Source organism: Cydia splendana, chromosome 9 (assembly GCF_910591565.1).
Source record: "Cydia splendana chromosome 9, ilCydSple1.2, whole genome shotgun sequence".
Classification (NCBI taxonomy): domain Eukaryota; kingdom Metazoa; phylum Arthropoda; class Insecta; order Lepidoptera; family Tortricidae; genus Cydia; species Cydia splendana.
Genome location: NC_085968.1, coordinates 5,144,362 through 5,156,989, shown reverse-complemented (window position 1 = coordinate 5,156,989; position 12,628 = coordinate 5,144,362). Strand labels below are relative to the sequence as shown.

General features: G+C 42.0%; 3 protein-coding genes across 3 annotated transcripts in view; 1 reads left to right on the top strand and 2 right to left on the bottom strand.

Annotated features, from left to right (window-relative positions):
- LOC134793442 (NAD(P)H-hydrate epimerase) overlaps positions 1–7,565 on the top strand; it is a 110,837-nt gene extending 103,272 nt beyond the window's left edge. Inside the window, exon 5 of the mRNA XM_063765019.1 lies at positions 7,555–7,565. The gene's annotated coding sequence lies outside the window, so the exon portion shown is untranslated. The remainder of the gene's footprint in view (positions 1–7,554) is intronic.
- Positions 1–12,628, bottom strand: part of LOC134793440 (MAP kinase-interacting serine/threonine-protein kinase 1-like) — a 362,541-nt gene that overhangs the window by 244,083 nt on the left and 105,830 nt on the right. The gene's annotated exons all lie outside the window — the stretch shown is intronic.
- LOC134793924 (uncharacterized) lies at positions 3,674–12,216 on the bottom strand. The gene is made up of 6 exons (XM_063765638.1): positions 12,062–12,216; positions 8,561–8,730; positions 7,301–7,449; positions 6,231–6,343; positions 4,801–5,766; positions 3,674–3,927 (listed from the first exon to the last, which is right to left on the bottom strand). The coding sequence occupies exons 1-6, from the start codon at positions 12,105–12,107 to the stop codon at positions 3,674–3,676; spliced, it is 1,698 nt and encodes a 565-aa protein (XP_063621708.1). The 5' UTR covers positions 12,108–12,216.

The window sequence follows — 12,628 nt, the reverse complement described above, 5'->3', positions numbered from 1 at the left end:
AACCGCATGAAAATCCGTTAAGTAGTATACGAGTTTATTGCGGACACACATACACACAAACAAACAGACGCGGCGGTGGATTTCTTATATAAGGTGTAGTGATTATCACTTCCCGCCTATAAACGGGGAGCTCCTGGGCTGCCTCTACAGTTAACGCACTCAATATGAGCGTTCCGACTGAACACCTAGCGACCTTCACCAAGGAGGAGCTTTGGCCGAAGAGTGTCAAGTTCCGGCGGTTCCGCGGCCGGCTCCCTGACACTGCGGGGTTGCGAACTGCATCGCAGCCATAATTGTGTGTTTTTAGTTTTAAGAGCGCTCTTACAAGAAAAGTCGAAATAATGCAAAATTGATGATACTAGTCGACGAAATTCAGGACTTTGCGCTCATTATTAGAAACAATGAGTACTTGTTCCAGTAAAAGCGTCTTCTTATCTTTATAAATATCGTTGTAAATATTAGAAAAAGGACTTATTAAATTAGTAATGATTTTTTTTCTGATGGTCGTTTCCGAAAAACCCCGTGAAGCACTGAATGGCGAGCTCTTATTTGGAAATGTTGAGAATTTTACTCTGCTAAACCTGGCTATTTTGTGTTACTAATACCCTGTACTTTAGGCATATCAAACTATATTTTTCCTACATACCTTTGAGAAAGAGAAAATCAAAGTAAAACGAACTCGATTTTCTCTCCGAAACAAGTGTCAATTCCTACGAAAATCTACTTAATATCGAAGTCATTTTCATACTCAAGCAATCTGCAACGTTTGCTTATGCTGTTGGTATACATTAGTGTTTATGAAATTCTACTATAATTTTTTGGCAATTTTTTGAAAACTACTCTATATTACCGATGACGCGCGCTGCGCCAGCTCAGTGCCGCGGCAGAGCTTGTAGAGGCAGGACGTGTGTCGGTCGGCTCCGCACATTTTCAACGGCGACGACGAGGTTTTTTATCATTGTGTGCGGCGGGCGCCGTGTAAAACGCTATACTGTGTGCGTGTAAACCGCAACGAGAGACTTTGATCCTAGCACTGTTTTTATAGTATTATAATTTATAATGGTACAGTTTAATAAACTACCGGACAGGATTAAAAATATTTGAAAGGACCTGACATTCTATATGTATTTATTTGACTCAAGATAGTACTCAGGGTCTGATGATGGAGCCGGAAGGTGGTCACCGGTACCAATCAACCATGCAACTAAACCACTTCGTGTTTAGGCTCGTTTTATTCATCTCAACAAGATCTTTGACACAAGATAGTACTCAGGGTCTGATGATGGAGCCGGAAGGTGGTCACCGGTACCAATCAACCATGCAACTAAACCACTTCGTGTTTGGGCTCGTTTGATTCGGCTCAACAACATCTTTGACTTAAGATAGTACTCAGGGTCTGATGATGGAGCCGGAAGGTGGTCACCAGTACCAATCAACAATGCAACTAAACCACTTCGTGTTTAGGCTCGTTTTATTCGTCTCAACAAGATCTTTGACTTAAGATAGTACTCAGGGTCTGATGATGGAGCCGGAAGGTGGTCACCGGTACCAATCAACCATGCAACTAAACCACTTCGTGTTTGGGCTCGTTTGATTCGTCTCAACAAGATCTTTGGCACAAGATAATACTCTGGGTCTGATGATGGAGCCGGAAGGTGGTCACCGGTACCAATCAACCATGCAACTAAACCACTTCGTGTTTAGGCTCGTTTGATTCGTCTCAACAAGATCTTTGACACAAGATAGTACTCAGGGTCTGATGATGGAGCCGGCAGGTGGTCACCGGTACCAATCAACCATGTAACTGAACCACTTCGTGTTTGGGCTCGTTTGATTTGTCGCAACAAGATCTTTGACACAAGGTAGTACTGAGGGTCTGATGATGGATCCGGAAGGTGGTGACCGGTACCAATCAACCATGCAACTAAACCACTTCGTGTTTGGCTTCGTTCGATTCGTCGCAACAAGATCTTTGACACAAGTTAGTACTCAGGGTCTGATGATGGAGCTGGACTGTGGCCACGGGTACCAGTCTACCATGTAACTGAACCACTTCGTGTTTGGGCTCGTTTGATTTGTCGCAACAAGATCTTTGACACAAGGTAGTACTGAGGGTATGATGATGGATCCGGAAGGTGGTCACCGGTACCAATCAACCATGCAACTACACCACTTCGTGTTTGGCTTCGTTCGATTCCACGCAACAAGATCTTTGACACAAGTTAGTACTCAGGGTCTGATGATGGAGCTGGACTGTGGCCACGGGTACCAGTCTACCATGTAACTGAACCACTTCGTGTTTGGGCTCGTTTGATTCGTCGCAATAAGATGTTTGACACAAGATACTACTCAGGGTCTGATGATGGAGCTGATGATGATAGACAGGTACCCGTCGCCACCTTCGCGCTCCATCATCAGACCTTGAGTACTACCTTGTGTCAAAGATCTTGTTGAGATGAATAAAACGTGCCTAAACACGAAGTGGTTTAGTTGCATGGTTGATTGGTACCGGTGACCACCTTCCGGCTCCAACATCAGACCCTGAGTACTATCTTGTGTCAAAGATCTTATAGAAACGAATAAAACGAGCCTAAACACGAAGTGGTTTAGTGGCATGGTTGATTGGTACCGGTGACCACCTGCCGGCTCCATCATCAAACCCTGAGTACTATCTTGTGTCAAAGATCTTGTTGAGACGAATCAAACGAGCCTAAACACGAAGTGGTTTAGTTGCATGGTTGATTGGTACCGGTGACCACCTTCCGGCTCCATCATCAGACCCTGAGTATTATCTTGTGCCAAAGATCTTGTTGAGACGAATCAAACGAGCCCAAACACGAAGTTGTTTAGTTACATGATAGACTGGTACCCGTGGCCACCTTCCAGCTCCATCATCAGACCCTGTGTATCTTCAGTGTCAAATATCTTGTTGAGACGAATCAAACGAGCCTAATCATGTTACTACATGGTTGATTGGTATCCGTGACCACCTTAATCATCATCAGATCCTCAGTACCAGTTCGTTTTTAAACCCTCGTTGATACAAACTTTACAACCTATAGGTACCAAATGCAATGACGAAACATGTAAATAAGCGAGTAGGTACCTATAATTTCTTTCGAGTAATATACCTTCATAAGTACGAGTATGGGGCTATTCATAAATTACGTCGTTTCAAATGGGAGGAGTGGGGGGGGGGGGGGGGGGGTCTGGACATCGGATGATGGTAACATGACGTAGGAGGAAACAGATTCATCCGAAGCTTGATTTTTGGATGATTTGAGGGGTGGGGGGGGGGGGTCAAAAATCGTCAAAAATAGATGACGTAATTTATGAACAGCCCCTATGTACATTTGCACTGCATTTAGTATTTTCGTACTTACCAAATAACAGTTTTAGAACTTTAAAAGTTAAGTACAGTTAGTGTTGTTATGGTTGATTTCAATATGCTTCGCGAAGGATCAAGAATGTTTAATCCATCATTGTAGTGCGAGTGTGGTAGAAGGGATCGGCATACTGAGCTCGCACGGCCTGCCGCAGCGCGTAAAATACCTAAACTCGCTCAACGCCGAAATGTAATAGCGCTCTTAAGATATCTTTTATAATAATATGTATGCTAGTTTTAAGGTATTTATCTATGGGCCAATAGTTGCCTGAAAATATTTTCATTCATTCATTCATATGTTCTCTCCAGCTTCTTAAAATACTCACCCTCGTCCTCATAAATGGTCTGCGTCACTTCTTCCACCACAGTACCGTCAGCATGTATAGTGGTATTAGTTTCCTTCGTCACCCTCGGCGCCCGCGGCACGTTGAAGATGTACACGACGTCGCACGCTTCGTCTCCGGTCGTCAGGTTCTCCCAGAAGGCAAGATCCTTCGTCCTGAACCATACCACTGGTTTCGCGCCATTTTCTTGAAGTAAGTCTGAAACATCGAAGCGCAATTGTCATTGTCACACTAATATGGAAGTGTGATAGAGAGACACTAAGCGATTCTATGGCGAAGCGCAAGCGATTGTCACCTTGGCTAGGCCGGCAGGAATCAAACTAAAACCTAATTCAAAACGAGGACTATTAAGTTTCTTCGTCTTTTTTAGGGCGTCTGATGCACCCGGCATTTTGTGCAGTGTGAAATTGGCACCTACACTGGATTCATCCCTCCGGAAGTTATCGGCACAGATGATAGGTATGTACAAGAAATTTTATAAATGTTTATGATTGAAAAAAAAAATACAACTTTTTTTAGTACAAATTATGTCGCTGAATTAAGTAGCACAATTGTATAAAAATAAATTCGACCACTATTAAGAGCCCTTCAACGTGCACACTAGCGCCACTGCTAATTAAACGTGATTATTTAAATTTAACGACAGGTATTTTAAAAAGGGGGCCGCTACGTACTGTATTGTGTATTTCAGTAGCTTTTGTATACATCAAACTAGTTTTTATGTTGCTGGATTCGTCAATCTATGCGTCCAAAGTTAAAACGGCCGTTTTTGTTTTGAGGTCCTAGTTCGACGAATCCAGCAACATAAAAACTAGTTTGATGTATTCAAAAGGTACTGAAATACACAATACAGTACGTAGCGGCCCCCTTTTTTAAATACCTGTCGTTAAATTTAAATAAACACGATTATTTAGCAGTGGCGCTAGTGTGCACGTTGATGGGCTCTTAAACAAAGGCTTAGGTAATCAAACGGCTTTTTTTACATAAGGACGTTAGTCGCGTGCGTTTGAATATTTTCCAATAGAATTTACTGGTTGGTTATAAATACCTACTAGTCTTATAGACACTTACCGATATCGTTTTTCGTATCCTTTGGTTTGATACATGGATCCACTGTGGTCGGGCTGTCCGGTTGATTTGGATCTTCAGTGGTCGGGGGTACGGGGGTTGTCACTTCTGTATCAGTGTCTGTGTCAGTCTCAGTTCCTGGTGGTACAGGAGTGATTGCTGTCACTGGTGGTGTAGTTGTCACCGGAGGCAGAGTCTCAGTTACTGGTGGTGAAGGAGTAGTTGGTGGAGGGTAAATGGCAGTTGCAGTAGTTTCCCATATCGGTGGTTGTGCTGTAGGTGCAACCGGTGGTAGCTCGGTAGTTGGGCCGGTTGGTGGGGGGACTGTCGGTTTTGGGCCAGGCACGATGCCAGTTTGAATAGAGGTAGATCCTCGCGGTGGTGTGGGCTTGGAGTTAACTGGTGAAGGTCCAGCGATTGGACTAACTGGTACTAGTGAATTAACTGGTGCAGGGGCTGGCTTTATTGGGGCCCGGGCTGGGTTAATTGGTGCTGGGGCTACTGGTGGCGTAGGGACAGTGTTTATTTGCGCAGCCGTAGCTGGGGCGACTGGGGCATTTGGTGCAGCTGAAGATACTGGGGCCGTTGGTGGCGATGGGGCTACTGGAACCGCAGGTACTGGGGCATTTGGTGATACAGGGGCTGCAGGGACAATTGGTGCCGTTGGTGCTACTGGTGCATTTGGTGCCACTGGGGCATTTGGTGCCGCTGGTGTCACTGGGGAATTAGGTGCTACGGGGGCCTGTGGGGCCACCGGATTTTGCGCTGAACCTGGTTTTGCATTCTGTGGTGTAACGCTTCCAGCGTTCAATAAGATGTAATTAGGGTGTTGTTCGACGATGTGTTCAATCTTGTCGATATGCTCGATGGTTCCGTTGGGGTGGAGCACTAAATAGCGTTTCTTGAGCGGTGTGGAAGCTAGGACTTGCTGGATTCGTGGGTGGGCCGCCAGATTTTGTGCGCTGAATTCTAAAAACAATAATTACAAATTAAAATAGAAGAGCAGAATTAAGACCGCGTGAATAATCACTAGATTTGGTTTTTAAACGGTTTTATTATAACTGAGTTTATTTTAATTTTTAACAAGCAGAAACATCCGCGAACGATGCTATTATTAAGCTTAGAATAAATTTAAAAGTGGAATAAAACCGGACAAGTGCGAGTCGGACTCGCCCACCGAGGGTTCCGTACTTTTTAGTATTTGTTGTTATAGCGGCAACAGAAATACATCATCTGTGAAAATTTCAACTGTCTAGCTATCACGGTTCGTGAGATACAGCCTGGTGACAGACGGACGGACGGACGGACGGACGGACAGCGGAGTCTTAGTAATAGGGTCCCGTTTTACCCTTTGGGTACGGAACCCTAAAAATTACTGTCTTGGGTGAGACTTGAACTTTCTAACTAGATATTGGAATTATTAGGTGACTTACGCGCATAATGGTACGGGTTATGTGTCTGCTGGCTCGCGCCCTGAGAGTTCCCGGCTGCGGCGTGGGCCTCTGTTGCTACTTGGAAGTCCTGGCTTTGCACTGGCTGGTATTGCCTAGTTGAGACATTAATAAATAACATCAAAATTATCAAATATCAATAAATTGCACTTTTTCGGAAAAGGATTTATTATTCCAAAGTTAAAGTACTTAAAGCCTGACAACAGTTTATTTAACCCTGAGATAGTGTCGCTGCAAACAGCTTACGTATGGCAATAATGTGCGTACGTCATGTATAGTCGGGGTAGTGGGCATTGGCTTCATGTTGATACGTGGTTGATACTCGTATAATGTCAAAACATTACTTACAGAGAGTTCGGTTCTTTCAATTTACCTATTCGTCAAAATCTGATTCTAAATATTCAATATTATTATATTCTTCGTTTTCTTACTCTGACGAAGTCTGATTTATATCAGATGTTGTGTCGCTTTCAGGACCACCAACCTCGATTATAAAACGTTCAGTCTCCAATTCGATTATAGGATTTTTATCGTCGATCTACATAAACCTTAAATAAAATATTAAAGTTTAAACCTAACAACTAACCAGTTCAATAAAACCGCACTATAAAATGTCAATACCGGTCATGTCAACAACCAACTTTAAAACATTGTTTATTGGAATGCTATGTAATCCTTCGTATTTTTTAAGCTGTAAGTATTTGATTGCATTCACTACAATTTTTTTCGCATCTTTGGTAATATTTTTTGGCATTTTTGTAATAAAACCGTTTATATTTGAATATATTCGTAGATATTTTCCGTTTGTTTACATCGGTGACATTCGATGACATCCAACGTTCGTTGTCAAAGAGTACTTGTTGCCAGTAAAAGAAAATAGTACCATTGAAAATCCGCAAAATGGCGAGGGTCAAATAAACTGTTGTCAGGCTTTACAAAATTGATACCATAGTGAAAGCTGTTCAGTAACGACGATTTAACTTCACAGAGTCATACAACATACGGTTGGAAAAACAATCTGTATGATAAAAATATAATATCAATATACCTACCGAATAGGCTGCTGGCGTGGAACAGGATAGTATTGCGGTGTTAAGGGCGCCTCATACTGAGCGCGCTGAATCGGCCGCTGCAGTGGGATATACGGGTCACGTACGGTGTTCAACACAGGTTGAATATTGTAGCTCGGCCGCGTCAGGATCTGGACATATATATGGATTTAAGTGGTGTTAAGTTAATGTAATAGGTACTTTTATGGTAGGTAGATGTCGCTAGCCGCGCTTCTAAGGCGTTTACATCAATGAAGGTGGAAATAAGCTCTGCAGTCGAAGAAATTCTTGTGGTGGTGGCACAGAATAACTAATATTCCTACCGTACAGAAAATTCACTCCTTCACAAGTCAGATTTAGGTATAAAATTATACCTATACTCGCCGCCTGCAACAAAATTGAAACTTATAACCGCGCACGAACGGTGAATCTTCTTTGCGCGAGCGCCACGTGACACGACTATCGTGCGAGCCGAGCGGCCTGCACTGCCATACGCCTGCCCTGCCCGGGAGGTGCGCCGGCCAAATGTACCTAAACTGCGTAGTGACACCCCCCTGGTGGTGGTCTGATTTTCCAAGGCCCAAAGTTCGAATCTCCCCAAAACAGTATTTTTTCAGTTTTCAATGATTTTAAGAAAATATTAACACCGACTTTGTGAAGATGTTGTTGTGAAAGTGCCTTTGATATTGACTTCTGAAGCGCTGAAGCTGAACTCGAGGCCTACTTGCAGAACAAATTTTGACTGTAAACAAAGAATGATTGAATTCAGTGTGTCAAATTTTGGACGCTAAGTTTGACCCGCTTCCCGATTTCCAATTGAGCTGAATTTTTGCGTACATATGCAAATCTGATGACAATGCAATATTATGACGACATGGAGCTGTTCTGATAATGGAGACAGGAGGTGGCCACGGGAACTCTGTGATAAGACAACGCAAATTAATTTTATTTCGGGTTGTTACAATTGTCTCGATGAGTATTAGTTGCCTGTGGAAAGAAAAGTACAGTCAGCGATAAAAGCTTGTACAAAACATTGACGTATAATATCAAGGACGGACCTTACGGGCACTAAAAATGGTACTAGTTCAGCGGTGTCACTCACGAATTCGAGCCAATTGTGCAGTCTAACGCAACTAGTTACGACCAATCGCGTTGTAGCGGTATCACACCGCTGTACTGGCCCCGATCATACCCCATTCTTATTGCCCGTAACTCCCGTAAGGCCAGTCCTTATACGTCAATGGTACCAAACCATATTTTTACCTGATTCCTCAACATGTTCTCATAGTTCTGCCTGCGGATGTTATCATTCTGCTGTTTGATGTAAAGTTGTTGTTGCTCGTAGAGGTCGGGAGAGTGTGCTAGAGTTGGTATTTGGATTTCTGTGGGCTCGTACGTATCATAGTACGTGGACTCCGGGAATGGGAAAGAGGCTAGAAAAAAAGTGCATAAAGTAAGATTAAGTAATAGGTAAACAATCGGGTTACTATTTTACCATTGCGACTTAACTTATGAACCAGACTCAGTCGCGCACTTTTGTTTTTGTTTGTCCTAATGTTTTGTTGTGACGTCACGTTAATTCTTGTTTCATTAAAATAATATGCGAAAATCGAGGAAGTTCATATCACTAAGTCCTATTGCTTGCAGGCATATGATTTCTTCTGAAGACAATAAGCTCTTATAGTCCCGTAATTTATCAAATACCAATCTAATGCCTACTGACTTTATATTTTCATTAAAACTAGTCGACAGTTAATTGAACTATATTAAATAACTAGCTGTGCCCGCGGCTCCGCCCGCGTGTAATTCGGTCTGTGTCAGTAAGCGGCTAATTTCTAATCCTAATTTCTCTCCCTCTACCCTGGAGGCGGAACTTGAAGTAAAGTTGACATATGGATATGCTAGAGGACTGAAGTCCAGATAAAATATTTTACAATTAGGTACCACTAAATAAAACTACACTCCAAAATCAATAGTTTCATTCGCCCTTATTCAAATTTTACACGTGATTTTAACTTAGAGAATATAACCAAACGGAGTGGTCATTAACAGGCGTCCCCCTCTGTCGAAAATAGGCGGCCAATGGTCAACCGATGTTTATCTGACATGGCTATGTTTACGTTACCACGGACTAGTCTACGTTACGTAGGTACACATTTGATGTGCCCCTCCCCCGCAAAAAACGCCAGACTATTTTGTACCGGAAATTATAGACATGGCGTTTCCGTTGGTTATATTCTCTAAGGATTTAAACGACAGAGTAGTAGGTGTATATCGGACGACACAGTAAGGTATACGCGCGCGAGCGAAAGCGAAGCGGCCTGGCTGGCTAGAGCGCCACTTACCGTGGTCTTCTTCAGACTCCTGAGGAAGACCACGTGCCCCTTGTAACCTCAATGCGTTGCGAAACTTTCGCGAATGATTCGATTTTTTTCGGGAAGGCATGGGAATGCGTATAAAATGCGAGTCCCAAATCGTTTGACTCCGCAAACGACCAGTGCCGGATTAAGATATTTTGATGCCCTAAGTATTTCTAGACCATGGTGCCCCCTCTCCTCTCTAGGGTCATCAAGATTACATTGAATTTTTTTGGTAAATTGAGTGACGTTCATTGCTGCATTTCAGCTGAGAATGGAAATCAGTCACATCATTTTATCACGAAAATTGACAGTGCCGCAGCAGTAACCTTGCAACAGAGTACCTAATGCTGCTGCAGTCGCTACCCAAATGTCATCTTTATCATAAACATCTTAGAATGTTATTGAAAACGCGAGCGAAGCGAGCGCGAAAATTTTTCGATATAAAAACGCAATTTGATAGACAGTTGTACATTTTTACTTTAAGTATGGAAATCAGTCACATCATTTTATCACGAAAATTGACAGTGCTGCAGCAGTAACGTTGCAACAGAGTAATGCTGTTGCCGTCCCCACCCGAATGTCACCTTTATCACATCTTAGAAAGTTATTGAAAACGCGAGCGAAGTGAGCGCGAAAATTTTTCGATATAAAAAAACGCAATTTGATAGACAGTTGTACATTTTTACTTTTAGTACGGAAATCAGTCACATCATTTTATCACGAAAATTGACAGTGCCGCAGCAGTAACGTTGCAACAGAGTACCTAATGCTGCTGCAGTCGCCACCCGAATGTCACCTTTTTCATATCTTAGAAAGTTATTGAAACCGCGAGCGAAGCGAGCGCGACAATTTTTCGATATAAAAAAACGCAATTCGATAGACAGTTGTACATTTTTACTTTTAGTATGGAAATCAGTCACATCATTATATCACGAAAATTGAATGTCACCTTTATCATATGATAGAAAGTTATTGAAAACGCGAGCGAAGCGAGCGCGAAAATTTTTCGATATAAAAAACGCATTTTGATAGGCAGTTGTACATTTTTAGTTTTAGTATGGAAATCAGTCACATCATTTTATCACGAAAATTGACAGTGCCGCAGCAGTAATGTTGCAACAGAGTACCTAATGCTGCTGCAGTCGCCACCCGAATGTCACCTTTATCATATCTTAGAAAGTTATTGAAAACGCGAGCGAAGCGAGCGCGACAATTTTTCGATATAAAAAAACGCAATTTGATAGACAGTTGTACATTTTTACTTTTAGTGTGGAAATCAGTCACATCATTTTATCACGAAAATTGACAGTGCTGCAGCAGTAACGTTGCAGCAGAGTAATGCTGCTGCAGTCGCCAACCGAATGTCACATATATCATACCTATCTTAGAAAGTTATTGAAAACGCGAGCGAAGCCAACGCGTAAATTTTTCGATAATTTTTGGTGCCCCCTAGACATGGTGCCCTAAGCACAAGTGCTTATTTTGCTTAAAAGGGTTAATCCGGCACTGCAAATGACAGAGGTCAATGTTTTTTTTTTCAAAGTACCCACCTTCGTGGCCATTATTAAGTGCTTAAGGAGGCGATACGTATGAATATGGATTTGATATGGATGCGATATAATTACGATTAGGTATCATTCATGACGGAGAAAATAAATAATTTTAAATAATAATTTTATGCAATTATACGCGTGTTGATATGTGTGTTATTTTACCACTACGTAACTATGTAAACTCATTTTTAGTTTTCTTGGTTACTTAATGTTTACTCAGCTCCCCAAAAGATGGCACTGTGCAATGAGGGGCAATTAATTTACTGTCGTTTAATTTTGTTGTATTATTAAATCAACACAATTATTCAATTAAATTTGTTGATATCCGTACGATTGATTGAAATTTTAGAAGAGGGGTCTTCTAAACTTGGAGTTAATTTGGCAAAATCCTTCCTCTGTGGCTTATTTTTGGCACATCGTATTAAATTCAGCGCCATCTGTTAGTTTCCCAGGGTACTCTATAGTGTTAGCACATATTTGAAAAAAGTTTGCCCCTCCTTCCTAAGTAGCGCCATACGATTCAGGGGCAAACTTAAGTCAATCGAGTGTTGTGGCTACCCCCCCTTTTAGGGGTTGAATTTTTATAACCTGGCCGGGGATATTCTCGACAGATTAGTAAAGTTTTCATCAAAATCCGTTCAGCCATTTTCACGTGATGCGCGTTCAAATAAACAGACAAACAGATAAACAGACAAACAGACAAACAGACAAAAATTTTAAAAACTGTTGGAACGTGTTCTGTTATCAATTCTAAGTATCCCCAGCCAACTTTTTTTCAAATATCTTCCATGTACAGAATTTCGACCCTCTTCAGCTTTATTATATGTATAGATTAATAGGGAAATACTCACAGACTAGCTCCAAAACAAATATAGCGCACACGACTATTGTCTTCATTGTCGCTCCATGTATACTAACACGACTCTAACCGTTGTGAGCCCCCCTCTCTTATAAGAACGTTTTCGAACAAACACAAGAAAAAAGCTGTTCAAATAGTCCGCCATTGTCTTTAGCCTGCTCCGGTTACTGAATACATGTTTATGCCGCACAAAGAAAATTCAGAGCCTCATAATGTTAGTTGCGCAAATACCGAAATAATAAGTCCCTATGCAAATATTGGGTTTTTGGCAATAAATCTGGCTGACGGAAGGTAAATAGTTCAAATAATATTGACTGAACTTAGATGATCCTTTGTAATCTTAAAGGGTCGGCAACCCGAGTGTAACTTCACTAGTTTCAAGCGCTCCTATGCTGCAGTAGCCGCTTAACATCAGGAGGGACACGCTTGTTTGCCACCGTTGTGGTATATAAAATAAAGAAACAAATTAATTCGATATAAAATAAAGAAACAAATACAAATTCGGACGGACGGACGGACGGACGGACGGACGGACGGGCGGACGGACAGCGGAGTCTTA

Coding starts and splice junctions, on each gene's coding strand:
- LOC134793924 (XM_063765638.1), bottom strand. CDS start 12,107: ATGAAGACAATAGTCGTGTGCGCTATATTTGTTTTGGAGCTAGTCT. Junction 8,731..12,061: donor ATTTGTTTTGGAGCTAGTCT/GTGAGTATTTCC, acceptor CTTTTTTTCTAG/CCTCTTTCCCATTCCCGGAG. Junction 6,344..7,300: donor CCACGCCAGCAGCCTATTCG/GTAGGTATATTG, acceptor TGTCTCAACTAG/GCAATACCAGCCAGTGCAAA.